This window comes from Punctularia strigosozonata (genome assembly GCF_000264995.1).
Source record: "Punctularia strigosozonata HHB-11173 SS5 unplaced genomic scaffold PUNSTscaffold_7, whole genome shotgun sequence".
In the NCBI taxonomy this organism is placed as follows: Eukaryota; Fungi; Basidiomycota; class Agaricomycetes; order Corticiales; family Punctulariaceae; genus Punctularia; species Punctularia strigosozonata.
Window position 1 is genome coordinate 40,878 of NW_006767439.1, and position 18,283 is coordinate 59,160.

General features: G+C 56.0%; 5 protein-coding genes across 5 annotated transcripts; 2 read left to right on the forward strand and 3 right to left on the reverse strand.

The window, feature by feature from the left end:
• Positions 1-14: 14 nt before the first annotated feature.
• On the reverse strand, positions 15-7,064 carry PUNSTDRAFT_52624 (uncharacterized protein). The gene is made up of 7 exons (XM_007384027.1): positions 6,860-7,064; positions 4,525-6,797; positions 4,291-4,469; positions 4,024-4,222; positions 3,646-3,961; positions 2,974-3,588; positions 15-2,919 (listed from the first exon to the last, which is right to left on the reverse strand). The coding sequence occupies exon 7, from the start codon at positions 2,185-2,187 to the stop codon at positions 1,408-1,410; it is 780 nt and encodes a 259-aa protein (XP_007384089.1). The 5' UTR covers positions 2,188-2,919; positions 2,974-3,588; positions 3,646-3,961; positions 4,024-4,222; positions 4,291-4,469; positions 4,525-6,797; positions 6,860-7,064; the 3' UTR covers positions 15-1,407.
• A 352-nt stretch (positions 7,065-7,416) lies between these two features.
• Positions 7,417-9,591, reverse strand: PUNSTDRAFT_52628 (uncharacterized protein). Its single transcript, XM_007384028.1, has 5 exons — positions 9,484-9,591; positions 9,310-9,410; positions 9,073-9,249; positions 7,942-9,014; positions 7,417-7,890 (listed from the first exon to the last, which is right to left on the reverse strand). The coding sequence occupies exons 4-5, from the start codon at positions 8,986-8,988 to the stop codon at positions 7,576-7,578; spliced, it is 1,362 nt and encodes a 453-aa protein (XP_007384090.1). The 5' UTR covers positions 8,989-9,014; positions 9,073-9,249; positions 9,310-9,410; positions 9,484-9,591; the 3' UTR covers positions 7,417-7,575.
• A 1,252-nt stretch (positions 9,592-10,843) lies between these two features.
• On the forward strand, positions 10,844-11,579 carry PUNSTDRAFT_102901 (ribosomal protein S7; the record flags this gene model as incomplete). Its single annotated transcript, XM_007384029.1, has 2 exons — positions 10,844-11,439; positions 11,491-11,579. The coding sequence occupies 2 exons, from the start codon at positions 10,844-10,846 to the stop codon at positions 11,504-11,506; spliced, it is 612 nt and encodes a 203-aa protein (XP_007384091.1). The 3' UTR covers positions 11,507-11,579.
• Positions 11,580-11,945: 366 nt separating this feature from the next.
• Positions 11,946-13,511, reverse strand: PUNSTDRAFT_52629 (uncharacterized protein). The gene is made up of 3 exons (XM_007384030.1): positions 13,231-13,511; positions 12,371-13,170; positions 11,946-12,312 (listed from the first exon to the last, which is right to left on the reverse strand). The coding sequence occupies exons 2-3, from the start codon at positions 13,112-13,114 to the stop codon at positions 12,112-12,114; spliced, it is 945 nt and encodes a 314-aa protein (XP_007384092.1). The 5' UTR covers positions 13,115-13,170; positions 13,231-13,511; the 3' UTR covers positions 11,946-12,111.
• A 4,229-nt stretch (positions 13,512-17,740) lies between these two features.
• On the forward strand, positions 17,741-18,270 carry PUNSTDRAFT_52630 (uncharacterized protein). Its single transcript, XM_007384031.1, has 2 exons — positions 17,741-17,904; positions 17,962-18,270. Exons 1-2 carry the CDS (start codon positions 17,808-17,810, stop codon positions 18,183-18,185), a joined length of 321 nt encoding a protein of 106 aa, XP_007384093.1. The 5' UTR covers positions 17,741-17,807; the 3' UTR covers positions 18,186-18,270.
• Positions 18,271-18,283: the final 13 nt, after the last annotated feature.

Here is an 18,283-nt window from a genome sequence, read left to right on the forward strand (position 1 = left end):
AACAATGGGTGGTCGTGGGGTGTCTCTTTGCATGAACCGAGTCATAAGATAACGGATCCGTGAAGGGTCAAAAGGTCCGAGGCGATGTACAAATAACGATTAAGGGAGGGGAGGCTCTATATGCCGCCGTGTTTTGGATGGACGTGGTGGAGGAGACGTGGAGATGACCTCATGAACGGGTAGAGGGCACATGGTGTCTATGAGATGGGTTGGATGCATGCAAACCAGGTAAGAGGGCCATGCACGTTCGAGTGAAGGAGAGGGAGCTCATGACGCGGGTGGAGTGCATGTCGTCTTGACCGAAAGCTCAGGATGCGAGAGCCGTCCGAGCGTTGACGAGAGCACGTCAGGCGTCATGATGACGAGTTGGCGTCCTGAGATACCCGCGGGAAAGCGCCGGGATGACCGCGGGCAAATCCGTGCGGCATCGCATGGCTGCCCGGATCAGGGCAGAGGGCAACGATCCACGAGAGGCGGGACAAATCTTGACGAAACTGATCCAGCACGTCCATCGTGAAGACGAGGAGAGGAGTAAAACCGCGTGGCCCGACACGGGTTTTTTGCCGACGCACGATCGCAATGACGACAGCCTCGCGCTTGTCGTCGGCTGTTCGTCGGTATGCTAGCGCCGGAGTAGGCAAGCGTTGCGTCGCAAGATGCCGGAGAGATCTCGAGGAAGCTTCGGTAGCAGTCTGGCGTGCGGCTTGCAGCAGGCCAACCCGCGCCCATACGGAAGCCTCTCGGGCTTGCGCAATACGGATATCGCTGAGGATATCGCTGAGGGTGGTGCCAAGTGCGGGTACCGATGCGATGTTTCTCGAGCTCGTTCCCCGATCCCTCCCGATCCACGCAGGATCAAGGTCTTTTCTTCCCCGTGTGGGCTAGTAGCCTGGACGATACGGATTCCGCTGAGGATATAGGTGTTGTTGCGGTGGTGCCGGATACGGTTGCGGCTGGCGATGCAGCGTCGTCCCCGTCGCCCTTCCTCGATCGTTGGCGATCCACGCGCCCGCCGAAGCTCCTCTCCTCCCCGTGTTCGGGTTCGAAATCACGTTCGAAGCCGCTGGTGTCGGCACCTTCCGCGTCGCCTTCCGCCCACGTTCCTGATCCTTCCTACCCTCTCCCGCGCCGCCTGCCGCGGCAGCCTGCACATCCTAGTAGCTCCTCCTCCGCGCGGGCCTCCAGAAACCACCGCTGGAGGTGCCGTTGGTCTCGACGCGGGTCTGCTCGCGCCCGCGACGGTCCCAGCCGCCGATATGGTTCGTGAGCAGCCGTTTCAGCAGCGGCTGCGACTTTTTGCTCTTGGCGGGCGATATGGGCGCGGGCGATTGAGACGAGCGCGAGGACGAGCGGGTGCGAGACGAGTGGGTCTGTCCAAAAAAAAAACCCATTCGACGAACGTGTTAGCTACGCGAGGGCGAAAGAGAAGCGAGCGGGAGAGGGACGCACGGCGAGCTCGGCGCGGTGGCCGCGGGGCGGGATGACGACGTACTGCTGGCCCGGCGCGGGCGCGGGGAGGCGGACCTCGCGCCCCGAGCGCGGATCGTAGGTCTGGTACTGCACCGCGGGCACGCTCGCCCCGCGCGCGTGGCCGTGTTGGTGGGCGTACGCGGCCGTCGGCGGGTACGGGTACGTCGTCGTCGCGGAGGTCTGGGCGCGCCGGGAGGTGGACGAGGTGTGCTTGGGCGGCTGGCCGGCGTAGACGACCGGGACCGGGGCGGGCGCATGGTGGTGCGGCTTGGGATACGGGCCGTACATGGTCTGTTGCTGGGGGACGGTGGTGTAGGCGGCGGCGTAGGTCGGCCCTGGCGGCGGTTTGACCGGCGTCGGGGCGTAGATATGCTGCTGCTGTTGCGGATATTGATGCGGCGTGGTCATGGACCGCGTCGGGCCGGGCCTCGAAGTGGACGGGCCGCGGGAGGGGCTGACGGTCTTGCTCCGGGTGCTCGTCCGGTAGGGGACCTGAGCGGGCGCGTTGGATATCCGGCGCTCGCGCGTCGTGGGGCGGTACTCCCTCGGTGCGGGCGTTGGAGGACCCGAAGAGGAGGAGGAAGAGGAGGAGGAGCGGACGAAGGGGTTGGCATACTGGCGGGCGTGGGCGTTGGTGTTGTTGACCCAGTTGGCGATGCGGGCCTGGGTGGCCATGTACTTTTCGTACGCCTCCGGGGAGTAGTCGTACTCGGTCATGGTGGGCGAGAGGAGGAGGGATGGAGAGAGGCAGGGCCGGCGAGGGAAGGCGTGCTGGGTAGCTTATGTACCTCCCTGCGAAAGGTGAGGGAGGATAAAGAGATGGTGAGGAGTGGTGCCGGTGCACAGCGTAACGGCTACTGACCGGGTTTGGGAGATGGAGATGAGACCTGGCGGTGGCGGCGGGGCGTGGCTGTCCGGGTGGCCCGCGGGTGCTGGGACGCGGGTCTTATATATCTGTATCTCGCTGGCCGAAGAAGGGATGGGATCGACCCTTGAAGTTGTGCTGCGCGGGACGGCACGAAGCTTAATCTCGCAGGAGAAGCGGCGGAGGTGGGCTTAGCGAGCGTGCGGAAGGGTGAGTAGGTAAGCGGCGGACGGCTGGGATGCAGAGAGGGATGATCCGGGTGAGCGACGAGGTTGATAACGATCGAGGGATGGGGCGCGCGGCCGACTCACGGTGGATTGGGGGGACGTGCGTGCGCTGCGTGATTCGCTGGAGCGGTTGGCTGGCTCGCTTGGCTGGCTGGAAGTGCTCGCGGGCCTTCCTGCGAGTTAAATACGAACCGTTGCGGCAACTTGAACGGGAGGACGAGCCCAGACCGCGACTATTGTGTGCTGGTCCTGCTGGCCACCTTCGCATGTGAGCAGATCTGATCAGGGGGGACGCGGGACACGCGTGGACGACGCACCGGAGAGGCGTGTTTTCTGTCGGGCGATGACGAACCGCTGGTGCGTCTGAGACTGGCTCGTCTGTGTTTTTCTGGTTTATAGCAGCTGGTACAGCCCGTGTACCACCGCTCGTGTCGCTCGTAGAGGAGAAACACTCCACCCGGGCGGAAACAGAACAAGGGCCACCGACAAGGTTTGGGTTTGGGGGTTGGCTCTCGGAGGCAAACTGGCGGTGGCGGTGCTCCTCCTATTCTCTCTTTCCCTTTTCGGGACGCACCGGCCGAAGTACCTGCTCGACTGTCCTGGACGGGGAGGCGACGACGACGAAGGGGCGACGGCTGTTCGACGCGGGGAAACACGATGCTACCAGACTCTCAGCTGCCCGCTATATATTTCTGCGTGCTCGCTGTGCCAACCGCGCCGCCATCTGTTACGGTGATATTCCTGGCGTAACTGGACAGTGCCTCCTTTCCTGCTCTTGTTCCCCCATTCGGCCGGCGGCTCCTGCTCCCGAACGACCTTGCCTGCCGCCCCACGGCCTTCAGCGTCCCAGAGCTAGGCCGCAGTCCCCCCGTGAGGGTCAGCTGTGCAGCATCCGACCGCGTTCGTTGGAATGGACGTCATGACGCCGTCTACGAAAAGCTCTCGAAACACGCGCCCAACAAAGCAACGCCACATCTCCAGCCGTGGAGCGACCTGCGCGTTTTCTCCGTTCATCCTTGCGCACCCGTGAGTCAATCCGCATCTTGTCACCATCCTTACGAACGCCGTCTGACCCCTTCGAAGACGGCCGTGAGCAAACGCACAAGAATAACCTACCCTCCCTGCAGAGCTGAAACGCTCGTTCGCAATCGATACCAGAATAGACGAGAGCGGAGCGCCATACATACTACGGCTAATCAGCCTCGTCTTCTGCAACGCCGGGCTTACAGCCCGGTCTGACCGTATCGCTCGAATCCTCGTTCGGACCCGATCCGCGTTATGGTCGCGGGAGCATCGTCGGCGCCTTCCAACTCAAACTTCTACGCATCATAGGAGGTGGTCCCATGATATCCCAACCCGTCAGCGGACTTTACGATTAGGAACCCGTCCTTTCCGTTCAGTACGTCACGCCATCGACACCTCTGCATTTCACCTGACCTAACCTTCCCTTCGTTCCTCCAGATACGCACGTTGTGTAACCTGACGTGTCGGCTGCGAGCGCCACGAAGCCACGAAGGTCCAGCGACCTTGCTGATGATGTCTCCCCGATCGTCATCCACTCGGATATGAATTCGTCCGCAGCCACCTCGGCTTGCTGATCGAGCGCCGTACGACCTCTCGACCGGACCCTCTTGTCCTCTCAGTCAGATCCACAGCGGCGGTATGTCTCATCTTTCCGCGGCCCGCAGCCCTATCCGACTCTGGTTGCTGACGGTCCTGTTGCAATAGACCCCCGGATCTCCCCTTCCTCCCTTCAAAGCCTGCGCAAGGAGGATCGTCCAAGCAATCCGTCGCTCTCACGCGACAAGGCGCATCACACGACCCCGATGTCATCGTCATCCCAGCGCCAGAACATCGTTCGATCGCCCTCGCCTGGACCCGAGAACTCCCACTGGCCCCCATCATCTGTACGTCCTTTGCTTTCTCCCCAACACATCTACGTTCGCTCAATTCATTGGCCAGCGTTCTGCCCCAGCACCGGCAACCCAACGCGCGACTCGTACACGCGACCAGCACGTTCACCCTCTCCCCCATGACCCCTCCCGAGCGCCACGAAGTCTCCAGCGATACCAAGTCTGGACGGATTGTTCAATGAGGATCGCACACCGGCTGGCTGGACCTACAGCGGGCGCGGGACGTGGCGTTCTTCTCGTTTTCTCGACAGAGCAGTCTCCTCTGACGTCCGCTCAGATCACGTCCCCACACCGGTATCACAAGACCTCATCTCGCCCTTGCCCATCCAGAGGCCTCAGCGCCGCCTTTTCCCGGTTCCCCCCGTCTGGCGGGTATCGCGAGTCGATGCATTCCGTACATGAATCGCATATTGCATCATCGCCTGCTTGCCGCCCGTCGGTCCGATGACCCAGGAACGCCGTGTCAGAAGGACAGGATGAGAGGAGAACGACCGCTTTGCCCTCGGTATTCCCACGCGACACGTGAACCAGCGGCTCCGCAACCCGCTACTGAACAGAGCCAACCTCCAACGTTCATATATTGAAACCCTTGCGCGACAGCCGCCTCTCCCTCTCCGCTCTTAACACCTCGGAGCGCCGCCCACTCACATACCCTTTGCCCCTCTCTGCCCAGTCCAGAACGCAACCTCTGGCCGGTTTCTGATCGAGCTCAGCAACCGCGCGTTCAGCACGTTTCTACGTACCTCTTCTTCCCACACTCCTCTCGTACTCGTACCCCACGAGAAGCTACCCGCGGAGTGCGGAGAGCGGGGGACTGTTGCGGGGGTTGAGCGGAGCTCCCTTCGCGAAGGTTGCGGGTCAACGGGCCGTCCCGTGCTCGTCGGACGAAAGACGTTTCCAGACCAAGATATGAAACCTGGGTGAAGCCGTCTTACATGAAGCTGCGGTCTCGTATGTATTCCGCATCACAAGACCTCCACCGTCATCCAGCGCCCAGATACGTGCGTCGGCTCTGTCGCCCTAACCTGAACCCGGAGCCGGAGCACTCTCCCAGGCCCATCGCTGGTCCCGTGGCCTATCGACGCCCAACGGGTCCCAGAGCCGACCTCGCGAAACGATATCCTTCCCTCCGTTCAAGCCGCCCGGTCTTCGTCGATCAAGACACGTCCTTTTGACGCGTCCTTGGACCTCAACGTGCATGCCCGACCATCGAATACAGATTACAATAGGTCCCTTGCACGGCCAGGTTGAAATCAGAGGCTGCACCCACCCGGCGAGAGTCACGCCTCGTGAAGTCTCAAGTCAGACGCACCTCATACCTCGCGGCCCGCAAGTCTCACCGCGAGCGGTCCGATGAAACTCGATCTTGGACTGGCAGCTCTCGCCCTGTATTACCACCTCGTCGTTAGGAATAGTCTGCACTCCTCTGAAGACGCTGGTCGGTGGCCCAGCGAACATCGCCACTCGCACATCATCGTCGTTCGAGGATCTGCTATTCACCAGCAATGTCGAACTCTTGGCCCATGGAACCGCGCCAACTCGACCGAAAACCAGAGGAGACCCTTCTATGAATCGCCCCTGGGACTCTCCGTTGATGTTTCCCCGTGAACACCTCGGACTGTCCGCCCGCCAGCTGCAACCATTTACGGCCCGATGGATCATCCTTGCCTGCACGCCACTTTCCAATCGGCTTTTCCTGCCGCAACTTACGGCCTGCACGCGTTGCATCCCGTCTCGCCGCTCTCTCCCGGGCATTACCCAACGAGAAGTCATCAAGTGCGGGAACTGCGTACGCACCGGGACGTCCTTCACAAGTTTCGCGGATGACGCTCGTTCCGTGTCCGTCGACCCTTCGGATACGTGGTCCTGGATGGTCGAGGACGCAGGGTTTGGCCCTCGACGCCTTGTCGCATCAACAGGAGGCTGTTGTGACTTGCTCTCTAACTCCGGACGAGGCGCAGTTTAAATCCTACGGCCTGCTTATTCCGGCTATGGGATTGGAAAGGCTGTCGTTCATATGAACGGTAGCTCAACTTTTAGAGCGGGACCGGCAATGGCTCCTTGCTTATGTTATTCCACCGCGACGCATGGGGCCACTGATGGAATGCATCGGCGAGGATTGTGTCCTTTCACGCATTATTGCTCCTGCGGTCTAGCGCGCCTTTCGTGGGTTTCTGGGGGCCTTCCCGCGCGCAATAGCTTCAACGTGCCATTTTTGGCAGCAGGCCGTATCCAACTCTATTCTCAACGATAAGAACGCGTACCCAGCAATAAGGACGCATACTCTGAGGAACACACATTCGCAAGCTCATGTGTATCAAAGTAGGCTGTTCACGTGGACAGTATAGACGAGGCGCTGACGATGATGGCACACTCCCCACCAGGGTACGACATATATGTCCTTGCATTGCCCGTTACCTCGCTGCGATGTAGTCGTACGAGCGTCGTCAGCAATCCCAACCTTTTTGCCCGTGCTCTGATAACATTGAGGATGGCGCGATTGTATGCATCGAGCAACGTGCAATGCATCTCCGCGGTTACTCCGGCTTTTTGGTACCTCATATCCCTGCCTCGTTCTCCCAACCTCACAAACGTCCTCCAATCCATGTGGTGTATGTGCGAGAATTCTGTTCAAGCCACCGCCATAGCAAACAGCCTCCTCCTCATTTGCATTCCGGGGTACGATACGAAGTTACGCACTACGACGTGTACGCTTGTCCTCCACGAACGTGCAGCGAAGTGACTACTGGGATGAAAACACCCTTCGGCGAACATTTGTCCTTAGCCTCTCCTGGCCGTGGTAACAGATTGCGGATCGTGCAGTTGGCGTCGTCGACAATAGGTCAGGACGACTTGCCTTGCGGAGACCCTCGCAGACTGCCGTGTTGACCGTGAATCGTTGTCGCACATCTATCATTGCAAATTCAACCTGTCGAGTGAGAACGCGATTGAACACCGATTCGATGAGGCTGCAAAGTGAGAGAGCGCCTACTATACATCGTGCGTGTATCGGTACATGGATGTAGCCCCAAAGCTGAGCCGTACATAACCCCTCAAGCAAAAAAACAAATCGGACAAGATCGGTGGTGGTGTGGTGGACTCATGGTACCACCACTATGTGCTCAATGCCATAGAAACGCCTCATAGCGCGACGCATGTCCTCCGACTCCAGTTCCACGACGGCTTCATGCGATCCCCTGACTCGCCCTGGAATCCGTCGAGCGCGGTATGAGCTGGCCGATATCTCCCGACCAGATCTCGTCCAAAGGAGTTCGATACGTTCGATCGGCCTTATCAAGTCGGCAACGAAGGTGCAGAACGCAGAATGCTCCTGTACCGCTCCTATGGATATGACAGGATGGTGACAGTCGAATTCGAGGCAGAAGTACTTGATTGGTAATCCAGATATGCATGGCTAGCAGACGCTGTAAGTAAATGGATCTTGAGCGAGAGAATATAGACGTACCAGAACCGTCCGCAAGATGGCCATATCCGTGTCCACCAAAAGCGTCAGATGCAGGACCTCCAGCCTTGGCGCACAAATTGCGACGCGCAGCCAAAACTCGGACTCCTCCGATAGGATGGGCATCGACAAATTCATGGGCCCAGATGCCGCCAGACCGGAGAAGAAACTCTCACGAAGGCGATCCTGCTGAGCGTGATACAACGCGGTCGATCCAAAACTGGTCACCTCCAAGCGCCTGACATTCGAGTATAACGGGTAATGATACATGCTGAGGAGATCCACGGTGGCGGCGTCAAGATGTGGCCATGCAAGACGCACGTCGCATGTGTTCTGTGCATGTAGGTCTTCAACGACTGCCATGTCCTCCAGGTGCAACTGGCGTAAATTCGGGAATGCGACGTAGAGCAAGGCGCGCTTCACTCGAGGAGCGAACAGAGCAAGGTGGGTCAACTGGGTCCAGCGAGCTTGGAGAGGAATACTCGTTGCCGCGAAGTCCGAAAGTTTCAGGCGCCTCAGGGTCGATCGCCACGGAAGGATCATCTCGAAGTTTGGGGCAGGGGCCATCCGTCTCCCAATGATGAGAGAGGAAAGAGGCGACGTCAAAGACCGTAGCATCGCGTCCGCTAGTTTACCTGCGCCTTCTCCCAGAACCAGGCGGACCATGCTTGTGCGAGATGCAATGGCCGCCCGTATTCGGGGATCATTGAACATCATCCGCTCGGAGTCCCACAAAAGGACTTCCTCCAGCCCCGTTGCTTGCGTCAGGAGGTCCGCGAGCAGGCCGACATCCATTGGAAACTTGAGCGCGCTGCCCGAGAGATCGAGAGTCCGCAGAAAACGAGGGATGTGCTTGGCTGCGCGCGAAAGGGCAAAGTGACAGAAGCTGGAGAGCTGAAGAGGCGTACGAAGAATCACAGATGACGCGAGGATGGGCAAACCCAGGTCATACGCGGTATGGTTGGTGACCATAAACTGACGCAGGGTTGGTTTGTCGAATTCCGCTATGATTTGCACCAGGACGTCATAATTCAAGTCAAGTAGGCCCATCCTCCGTGATCTCCTCCGGGTATTTCCTGTAATAACGTGTAAGCTCTCAGGATCTGCTGATACGCATGGCCGCGAGAGACTGACTAAGGATCATCCGCTGCATTTTATAGGATAATGATGCGCTTGAGGAGGCCCATTTACTAGAGACAGTCGCCTAATTGTCCTCTTGCTCAAAGGAGAGTTCGAGCCTCGCTAAGAATCGGAAATTGGTCGTGCAACTGCTCTGAAATATATGCCTCGCTAGCCCCGACCGTTTTCCTCCTAAGCAAGATACTGTTAACCATGAAGGCTCGAATGATTATGGATGTTGAGGAATGATACCTTTCCGGCTGTGCTAAGGCAACCCCAAATACGGGATGCGGCCTGCGAACGTCGTGCGATGATCCCTCCAGTATTTTTCTCCCTTCCTTCAAGGAATTCGCCTGAATTCATCGTAGGGTTGTCAGCAAAGGGTCCGCGAGCATCAGCCACGCGTTGGCGAGAGACAATGCGCACGGTATCAATATATCGAGCTATGACTGGCTCGGCAGGCTATGAATGTCCTTTGATCGACGCGCTAGCCAAGAAGGGTTGTCCTGTGCTGACGTTCGATCCTTGCTTGATCAATGGCGGCGCCAATTCCGTCGAAAGCGACCCACTTCTTGGTGGGGTCGTGCTTATATGGCATCGATATAAGAGGTGATGACCACCATGATAAGAGACCCGCTGGGAGTTTTGTCGAACGGCGCTTTCTCGGTGACGGGGGAAGATCATGCCGTCGCTCGCACAGAGGTGGCTGAACGAGGTTGATCGGTATTGAGAAGAGATTCCTCCGAGACTCGATATGGGCGAAGCTTAATGACAAAACGGGTCAACAGTAAATGTCCATCCGAAACAGCCGCATTCGTGGTGCAGAAGCATAGATAATGGGGCCAGCAGGCGTTCCCCTGAATCATAGGATGGGCATTTGGTTGTTGCATAACTAATGCGTGTGTAAGGCCGAAGTAAGTCGTCCACCGTCCGAATTCGGATCGACTTTGGTGTGAGTAATACCATGTGACCTGTGACCACGACGCGTGCGCGTCGCGTCTTAGTCGACACCGCGAACCTACTGCTGCCTCCTCCGTGGTCAGTAGTCTGTGCTGGGTCAGCTATTCTCAGATTCTGGAGTATGTCTCCCACTCGATATGCACATTCTGCCCTTCGCTTGGTAATACACCATGACCTAGGTGCGGCAATTATGATCTACATCTTCTGAGTACGCACAGTTTCACTACCGGTCGCATCATGCGCCCGTACGGCTGCCTTGGCCCGATAACGTGTCGTATCTCTTACTACCGTCGCCCAGAACCTAGCACAAAGTCGCCGTTGCATTCTCAACACGTCACGCTACACACATCATCTTACGCTGCTCCCTGACTTCTCCGACCTTTCCCCGAGAACATGGTTGGCCGCCTCTCTAAGATGTGGTATGAGTTGCTTAGCGTGCTCAAGAATGTAATCACCGTTGGTTACAACCCCAATTCCTCTTCGGAGGATTATTCGAGGATTATCCGCGTTACTGACAGTATAATGCCTATCTCGCTTTATAGCTCTGCCTAGCATTGATCTCTTCATATACGTTCATTTTGTTTTTAGTATCGCCCGATGTGAGATAACTGTGTCCTGGTGCCTACTTGATCGGATGCTAATACAACGTTTGATGCGGCTTACGGGGTGAACTATAATAAATTAGTGTGGGCGAAAGCAACCGTATCAATTTTTTGTAGGTTGCCTAATTCAAAAATATCTGTGATGTCGGAATATGCAGGTGGCTGTATCCCTCCAGTGCGACCGAGCACGACGCACACCGACACACCTCCACCTGGACTCTGTAATGCTCGCGGCTCTTCGCCCAGCTGCGTCAAAAGCAGCTCTGGCGGCTGCATGTCGTCGAGCCGTCTCTACCCTCCCAACCTCTCCCGATGCTCCCGTTAATCTCGGAGCCTACATCGAATCCCTGCCGCCCAAGAGCGAAGAACGACCTGCCTTCACTCGCGCAACACGGGAGAAACACGAATGGCTCAACATACCTCCCGCAGAGGACCCTTTACTGCACTTCCTTACGAACCTGATTATGAAGCACGGAGAACGCGCGAAAGCGGCTCGCGCCACGAGCAGCATATTGCTATGGATCCATACCTTCACCCGCGCTCCGCCGCTGCCCATTCTGCGGCAGGCCGTGCTCAACGCCTCGCCCGCAGTGCGCGTCAAGTCAATCAAAGTGGGAGGAAAGACGGTGCACACGCCCGTAGCGTTGAGCGAGAGGCAGAGGACACACTATGGATTGAAGTGGATGCTGAAGGGTAGCGACCATAGACCGGGGATGTACGTGGGCGAGAGGTTTGCAAGGGAAGTCATTGCGGTGCTTCAAGGCGACAGCACGGCTCTAGCGAAGAAGCTTGAAATACACAAGACTGCAATGACCAACAGGTACGTCGGCTGGTCTTACTGCTCGTCGTACTGGCGCTGATGATCATTCAGAGGAAAGAAAACTTGAGCTTCTTCTCCCGCCACCGTATCAACCCTGCTGTCAAGTACATTATGTTAATGCTTTTAATCGACGGCGTTCCATCGATCAACTTGTCCCGTCTTCGGCTCAGAAACTATCTATGAAATTGTGGGATGATCAATGATACGTCCACTAGGTCAAGTCGGGTTGAGGGCGTGAACTCGCATGTTCTTCAACGTTTTCAACCACTGGCATACATTTGCCACCATGGCTGTCGCCCGCCACTCCAGTGGTGTCAGGCACTAAGTCGGCCTATTGCTTAGACACTCTGGAATCGCCTTGGAGGATGCAGGTAGGGCCCGCGTTGACCTACAAATTGATGTGTACCAAGTATTTCACTGATCACACGAGTGTCCTTACCGTATTACATTCCAGGTCAATTTCTGACGTTTTCATATTCATAAACATGACGTTCATAATAGGGATAAAGTACCACATCAGGGAAGGAGAGAAGGTGAGCGGAAGGGAGAAAGAAGGGATGCAACAACAGAATGCCATCTAGTCCAAAGCAAGGCTGATATCTGTAAGTTCGCCCATGTATTCGCCATCTCCGCCAACTGCCCTTTAGCTCCGATCGAGTACACAACGATTCATTACAGCGAAGACATCTTATCCCTGATCTTATCGACGAAAGACCGTTTCTTCTTCAGGGCTCTCTTGTCGGCAGGAGACAGGGGGGAAAGATTTGCCGAAGATGCATGGGAAGGGGCTGGGGACTGTACCGGAGACGGAGCCAGCGAGTGCGGGGAAGGATGGCGAAGATGTGTAGGCGGCGTGTTCGGATGGTTCAAATACTGTGGGACAAAGGAAGTGAGCAAAACGAAGCCAGCGAGAGGAAATTTGAGAACTCACGAAGACTGTCGTCCCATCGGGAACTGTCAGAACTCCCGGCGTGTTGAGCACGACCACCGAATTGGCGGGAGCAACGACGCTCCTGACCTCGTTTATGGGGGTGCCATGAACCACGGGCGGGGCAACGCGACTCGGGGATACATTTGCTGAGCGGCACGGTGGCGGGGAACCCGGTAGCGAGGTACCGACGAACGGCGCTGGGTCAGCGTGATGCTGAGGGGACGCCGCAAGTAATCGAGGCGTTGATTTAGAGTTCCGTAATGTCTTCCGTGGTGTAGCCAGCGCCATGTCGATTTGCGGAACAGGGAATGGTGGTGGATTGCTGTCCGTTTGTTTGTCATATCGAGGTTTCCTCTTCGGAGGTGACGAAGCCGGCGACGCGATACTGGAAACAGGTGACTGCGCGTACTCTGGGTAGAAACCACCGATTAAGGGAGGAGTCTGAACGCGGGCCGTGGCGGAATCCTCAAGTCCGAAACTTCCATGGGCTACACGAGGCGACCTGTGTGATAGACCGGAGGTTAGGCCGTGGACATCAACCAGGTCGTCCGCCGCTCGATGAGACGCCTGCGATGTAGAGAAGCAGGACGGAACAGCCGTGGGAGGAGGGACGATGTGTTCTGGCGGATATCTGGCCTTGGACGCCGAGATGTCAGGCCGAATGCCTTCGGCCCACCGCTTGATGTCGGCGTTCTTTTCCTTCTGCCTCTTGTAAGCTTCGGGAGAATAGTCGTACTCGGTCATAGTGGACTGGAAAGGACGATGGCGCGAATGGAAGACAATACAGACTGCACGGAAATCTGAGCTCAGGAAACTTGTCAGCACTAAGGCGACATAACAAGGGGGGGTTAGCTGCTAACCTTGCTGAGCGTTTGCCGTCGTGACAAGGGGCGCGCTGGTCCGAAGGGGAGATGGCCGTTTATATTCCCAAGCCAATCGCAAGGCCACCGGAAGGCTCGCTTCTTGGCCCGTACATTATGGGGTGGCCACGCAATATTTTGTAGATTGGTTCACGGGTGGCAAGGGTTTGCCGAGGCATTGCAAGCCATCGCGAGTGGAACGAGGCATTCGATGCGGCTCGCCCTGGCGTCGACGCGGTTGAAGAGTTGCAGCGTTAGTGTACGATCGCCGACAATGCACGAGAGGTGGTGATGGTGGTCGAAGACAATGGAGGTGCGCAGCAGACGATGACCAATTCACCGGTGGACGTTCTGGCCCGCCGTGATGCCGGCAACGTAAGGGGTATGGACTTCGGCGGGAGAACCATGGCGGTGCAACTTCAAGCTTGAACGTTCGAACCACGATATGCCTGCATACTGTCTACGGCGTCAGATCGCGCTCAGGACTTCGCCACTGATACCGCAGCATCAGCAACTAATGCTATTCCCAAGTACTCGCTGGACTCGAGCTTGAGGCATCGCCTCAGATGCCAGTAATGCGGCTACAGCTGAAAGTGGCTAACATTCGCCCGTGAAACCTGCGCAATAGACTTGAATTGGTGAGGTAGTCTTGTCTTCGTTCATCATATCTGCTTCTCTGCCTGATGATCGCTGGTCCTGCTACGAGAGCCCCGTAAACGGCTTCGTACTTACCTCTGCTAGCACGTCTTCCGCGTTCATTCGTCACACCGCGCACAGTCGTTGTCGATGGATCAATATATAACCCTGAAACGCTGGTGCCCTTTGCTGTCCAACCAGTGGCCAGTGCCTTGCCGCTCTCACTTGATATTCACAGTGCACGTCGATTTCCACCATGAACGGAGTGCTTTCGACGCACGCGCTCAGGAGTACCAACCAAGACATGTGTGTACTGTCGATCTGATACTCACTTGTTTGGGCTGATCGGGAGTTAGTCAGGCGCAGGGCATGTTTCAGAGTAGCCTTCTCAGCATATTGCTATATGATCATGGTATGTAGTTGTGCTATAAACACGCTACAGGTTGATTCAAGAATCGCAGCACTCACCCTAGGAGACGAGGTGTGGTACGATGTTTCGTGTCTGATTAAACCATGACACCGGTGCAGGTCGATAAGATATGGAACCTGCCGTTCGCCAGCGTATCGGTGCTATTTGTTCTGAACCGCTATTTGACTCCTCTGGTATTCATGGTCACTCTGGTTGCATACCAGTCGGAGTGGTCTGCAGAGGTAAGCAGATATAAGCGGAAGTGAATGATAATCGATTGATCTGGCGGGGACTAGATGTAAGCATACTGAATGGATGGTGTATTGTCTACTAAGCACGAATCGTCATTAGATGCCAACGGTTTGTGAAGTACGAAGGTGCTGGTTGTGCAGTAGTCATGGCAATATGTCAGAGTACGTGCTGTCTCTGGAGGATTATGCGTTGTTCACGATATTTGGAATGCTAGTCGTTATGATCCTTCGCGTCAACGCGCTTTACGCAGGCAATCGACTGGTTCTACTCCTTCTCGTTACACTTTTCATGGCACAGGTTGGAATACATGCCGCCGTTATTACCGAAGGCATACAAGCGTCTCGATATTGAGATTTCTGTACAAGTTCTAACACATACTGCAGCTCTACAAAAACCAATAGCCATCGGATGTGTTCTCGCCGCTCGATCCTCCATATACGAAGGCATATGGATCGTGCCGCTCGTGGCTGATAGTCTGATCATCATCCTGACACTCTGGAAGCTGAGGAAATACTCACAAGGAGGAGGTAGAATGCCGTATGTGCAGTACAAAAGTAACATGGCGTTAGAACTCATAAATACACCCAGGACTATGCATAGATTCCTACGAGTAGGTTGCATACAGCCAAGGGTTCTTGTCTACGGCTGACTGCGCCTTATCTCTTAGGACGGGATCGCCCATTTCGTCGTTATTTTCTCAGTCAATCTATTGAACGTCGTCGTCTACTTCGTGAGTCTGGGTTCACTACTGATTTCGTTCGTTCCGACTCAGACCGAGACTTCTCAGAGTGTCGAAGATGAGTCCACAAAAAACCTATTCGGCTCATTCTCGGAGGTGTTGACGTCGATGACAGTTTCCCGGTACTTATACACCTCATCTTTCGCACAACGATCCCTGTTACTAAATCCTCTTACATGCAAGCATCATCCTGAGTCTACGAGGGTACAGACCCCATGGGGCGGGAGCAACAACCTTTGCCGACGCTTTAGACGTCTCCGACCAATCACTCGCATTCGCCGATCCTTGGGACATGGCAATTCTCTACCAAGATCAAGAACCCGCCATGGACAGGGATAGATCGGCGGGTAGCGATTGCAACGAGCATGATTGGCATACGACTAACAATGCCTAGTGAATAACTAGCATGCCCTTATCTGGTCTGACGCGATAACAAGTAGGCTTTGGTACTGCATAGCCGTATTGATATGCAACAACCTCACAATACACCTGCGATTGAGTCCATAAGGATAGATATGAATAAGACAAATATTTATCACAAGACGGGTATCAGAAGTAGCCGATGGGTATCATCCTACCGCCTTAATATGGCTTCAAGTATTTTGGTTCCTCGGAAATGTGTCCAGGCGAGGGGAATGGAATACGTTCCGAAGGATCGTAAGGATCGACGAAGGACATTGGCGGAGGCGGGGGATCGAGGCTCGCATAATGTTCTCGGCCATTCCTAGTCATTTGTGCCGCCGCAGGAAGTTCAGCGGCCTTGTATTGTTTCTGTGCAGCCCTTTTCGCTATGAAGTTCCTGCAAGCTCCGTAGATTTTGACTACCACGTAGGTCAAAAATATCAAACCCAAGAGTGCACCGATGACTATGCCTGCAATTGCCGCCTGCGAGAGGTGCTTTTTGTGGGCCGGGTCGATCAGAGGAAGACTAGCAGCGATGGTGGTATTGAGACAGGCTAGGAAAGTCGTGTTGACAGAAGCAGGTAGAGGGGTGACAGATATGTTGGGTGGGGCAGTTGTATTCGAGGGCGGCATATTCGATGGTAAAGCGGCCGTGTTGTTGTATCCATCAAGAGAGAGCCCGAAGGACGAGGCGCGGTACCACTGCACGAACTGCTCTGGTTTCGGAAGCGACGAGTTTGATTCGTTGTCAAACCCGGTGAAAGGAGTGATAGACGAGGTGGAGTTGCTTGCGCCACATTGGGCGATTATGGCCTCCAAAACGGTAGTCACAGACGACTTGTCGCCGATGAGACGGTACGTCTGGGTTGTGGTGGTCACATTGGAGGTGACTGTGGCAGTCGTCGTGTTCCCCCCTGGCCGTTGATCTTCGTGTTCGTGATACTTCGAGATGCAGACATGTGAGCTTGCAACGAGTGTCAATATTGATGCGAATACGCACTTCATCGCATCCATAGTAATGCTGGTGCACCGGAACGGGCCAAAAGACATACGGAAACGGCCGCTCTTCTACCCAGTAGCCACCACCACCGTACGTGTAGCCGCTACCGTAGCGCGACGTGCCATAGATATCGTTCTGCGAGTAAGGTACTGAGATAGAGTTCTTATCGGAATCAAGGTTCGTACCCTGGTTCCACCGCCTGCACGGCGTCCCGCGAATGGATTTCCGCTCGGTAGCTTGAAGGGTTTGCCACCGCCACTCGATAAGGACGACGCTTTGCGCCCTCCGCTCGACGATCCTAGGGAAAGGCTGCCGATGCGCGAGCCACTGGACTTCGAGCCGCTGCTGGACGACTTTCCACTGGACGAAGAGGACTTGCCCCCAGACGAAGATGATTTACCACCAGATGACGAAGACTTCCCGCCATGTCCACCGCCATGCCCTCCACCGCCGTGACCGCCACCTCCTTTGCGAGGAAACAAACCTAGTGAGCGGAGGAGCGAGTGGACGTGGGAGGACCGGTCAAAGGGTTCGGGGCGCAGAATTGCAACCATGGGAGGGTCTCGCGAGTGAAGCGGCGGAGAAGTTGGACGGGAAAGATGGAGAGAAGTAGCATGTAGCGGGCGCTTTTATACAAAACTTGCACAATGCAAGTCCGGACAGAAGAGAACAGATGGTGGCGATGATGACATGTACAGCCTGTATAGGCGCTGATGCGACCGGCCACGCGGCGCGCACTGCCGGACATGCAGCCCTTGAGAACAGCCAGTTACAGCTAAACAGCAGTGATCTGACGTAGATCGCCTTCGCTGGATAGACCGGAGCACACGAGCATTCAATCACCGCATATTGCTGAGACCGAGAGACAATCGGATTATACTGTTACCAGGTTGCCGAGCGACATAACTTCTTTCACTCTATGTGGACTCACATGCAGTGGCCTTGTTCGATCGAGCGGCGATCGTACCTACTACACAACACTGTGCTGATAACAGAACAACGCCGGATACAATAAGTAGGAGAGACAGGTGGAAGTAGCACTATGGCAATATTGTTTTGCGGTGTGGCTCAAGGGATTCTGAGACGCTACCGTGGACAATCCGCTATGTCAGGAAAGAGCCGTCAGCGGGACAACGAATATGGCTTCGGTGGCAGCAACCGGTAGGCCGAGCAGAATCGTCCCACGGCGTACAAGAACGCTGTATCTTGTACGTATAGGGCTTCGGAGACTCGCCTGTAAATCCAACAGTTAGCCAATCCTGGTCATCGCAACGATGTGGGTTTCGCGTTCCATGAGAGCATGGCAAAACGAGAATCAACTAATATCACCAACAAATGTTCGCTGCGTACGCCCCACGAACTTGCCGTTGGCACAGGTGCTCTCTGGTTACACGGACGCGTTCCTCATGAGACGTGTATGCGCAATGTCGGGGGACCCACCCATCGAAGTTGTCGGGCTCGAGTTAGTTGTTGCCCCGAGCAGTGCGCAGTTTGCAGCAACCTGCCGCGTTAAATAGCGTCGCGTGCATTCCAGGCCGTGGCACACGGAGTTGAGGAGGCTGAGCGCGATGCGGTATTGGCACAGATTGACGTTGGCTGATACACCGTCCCAGGC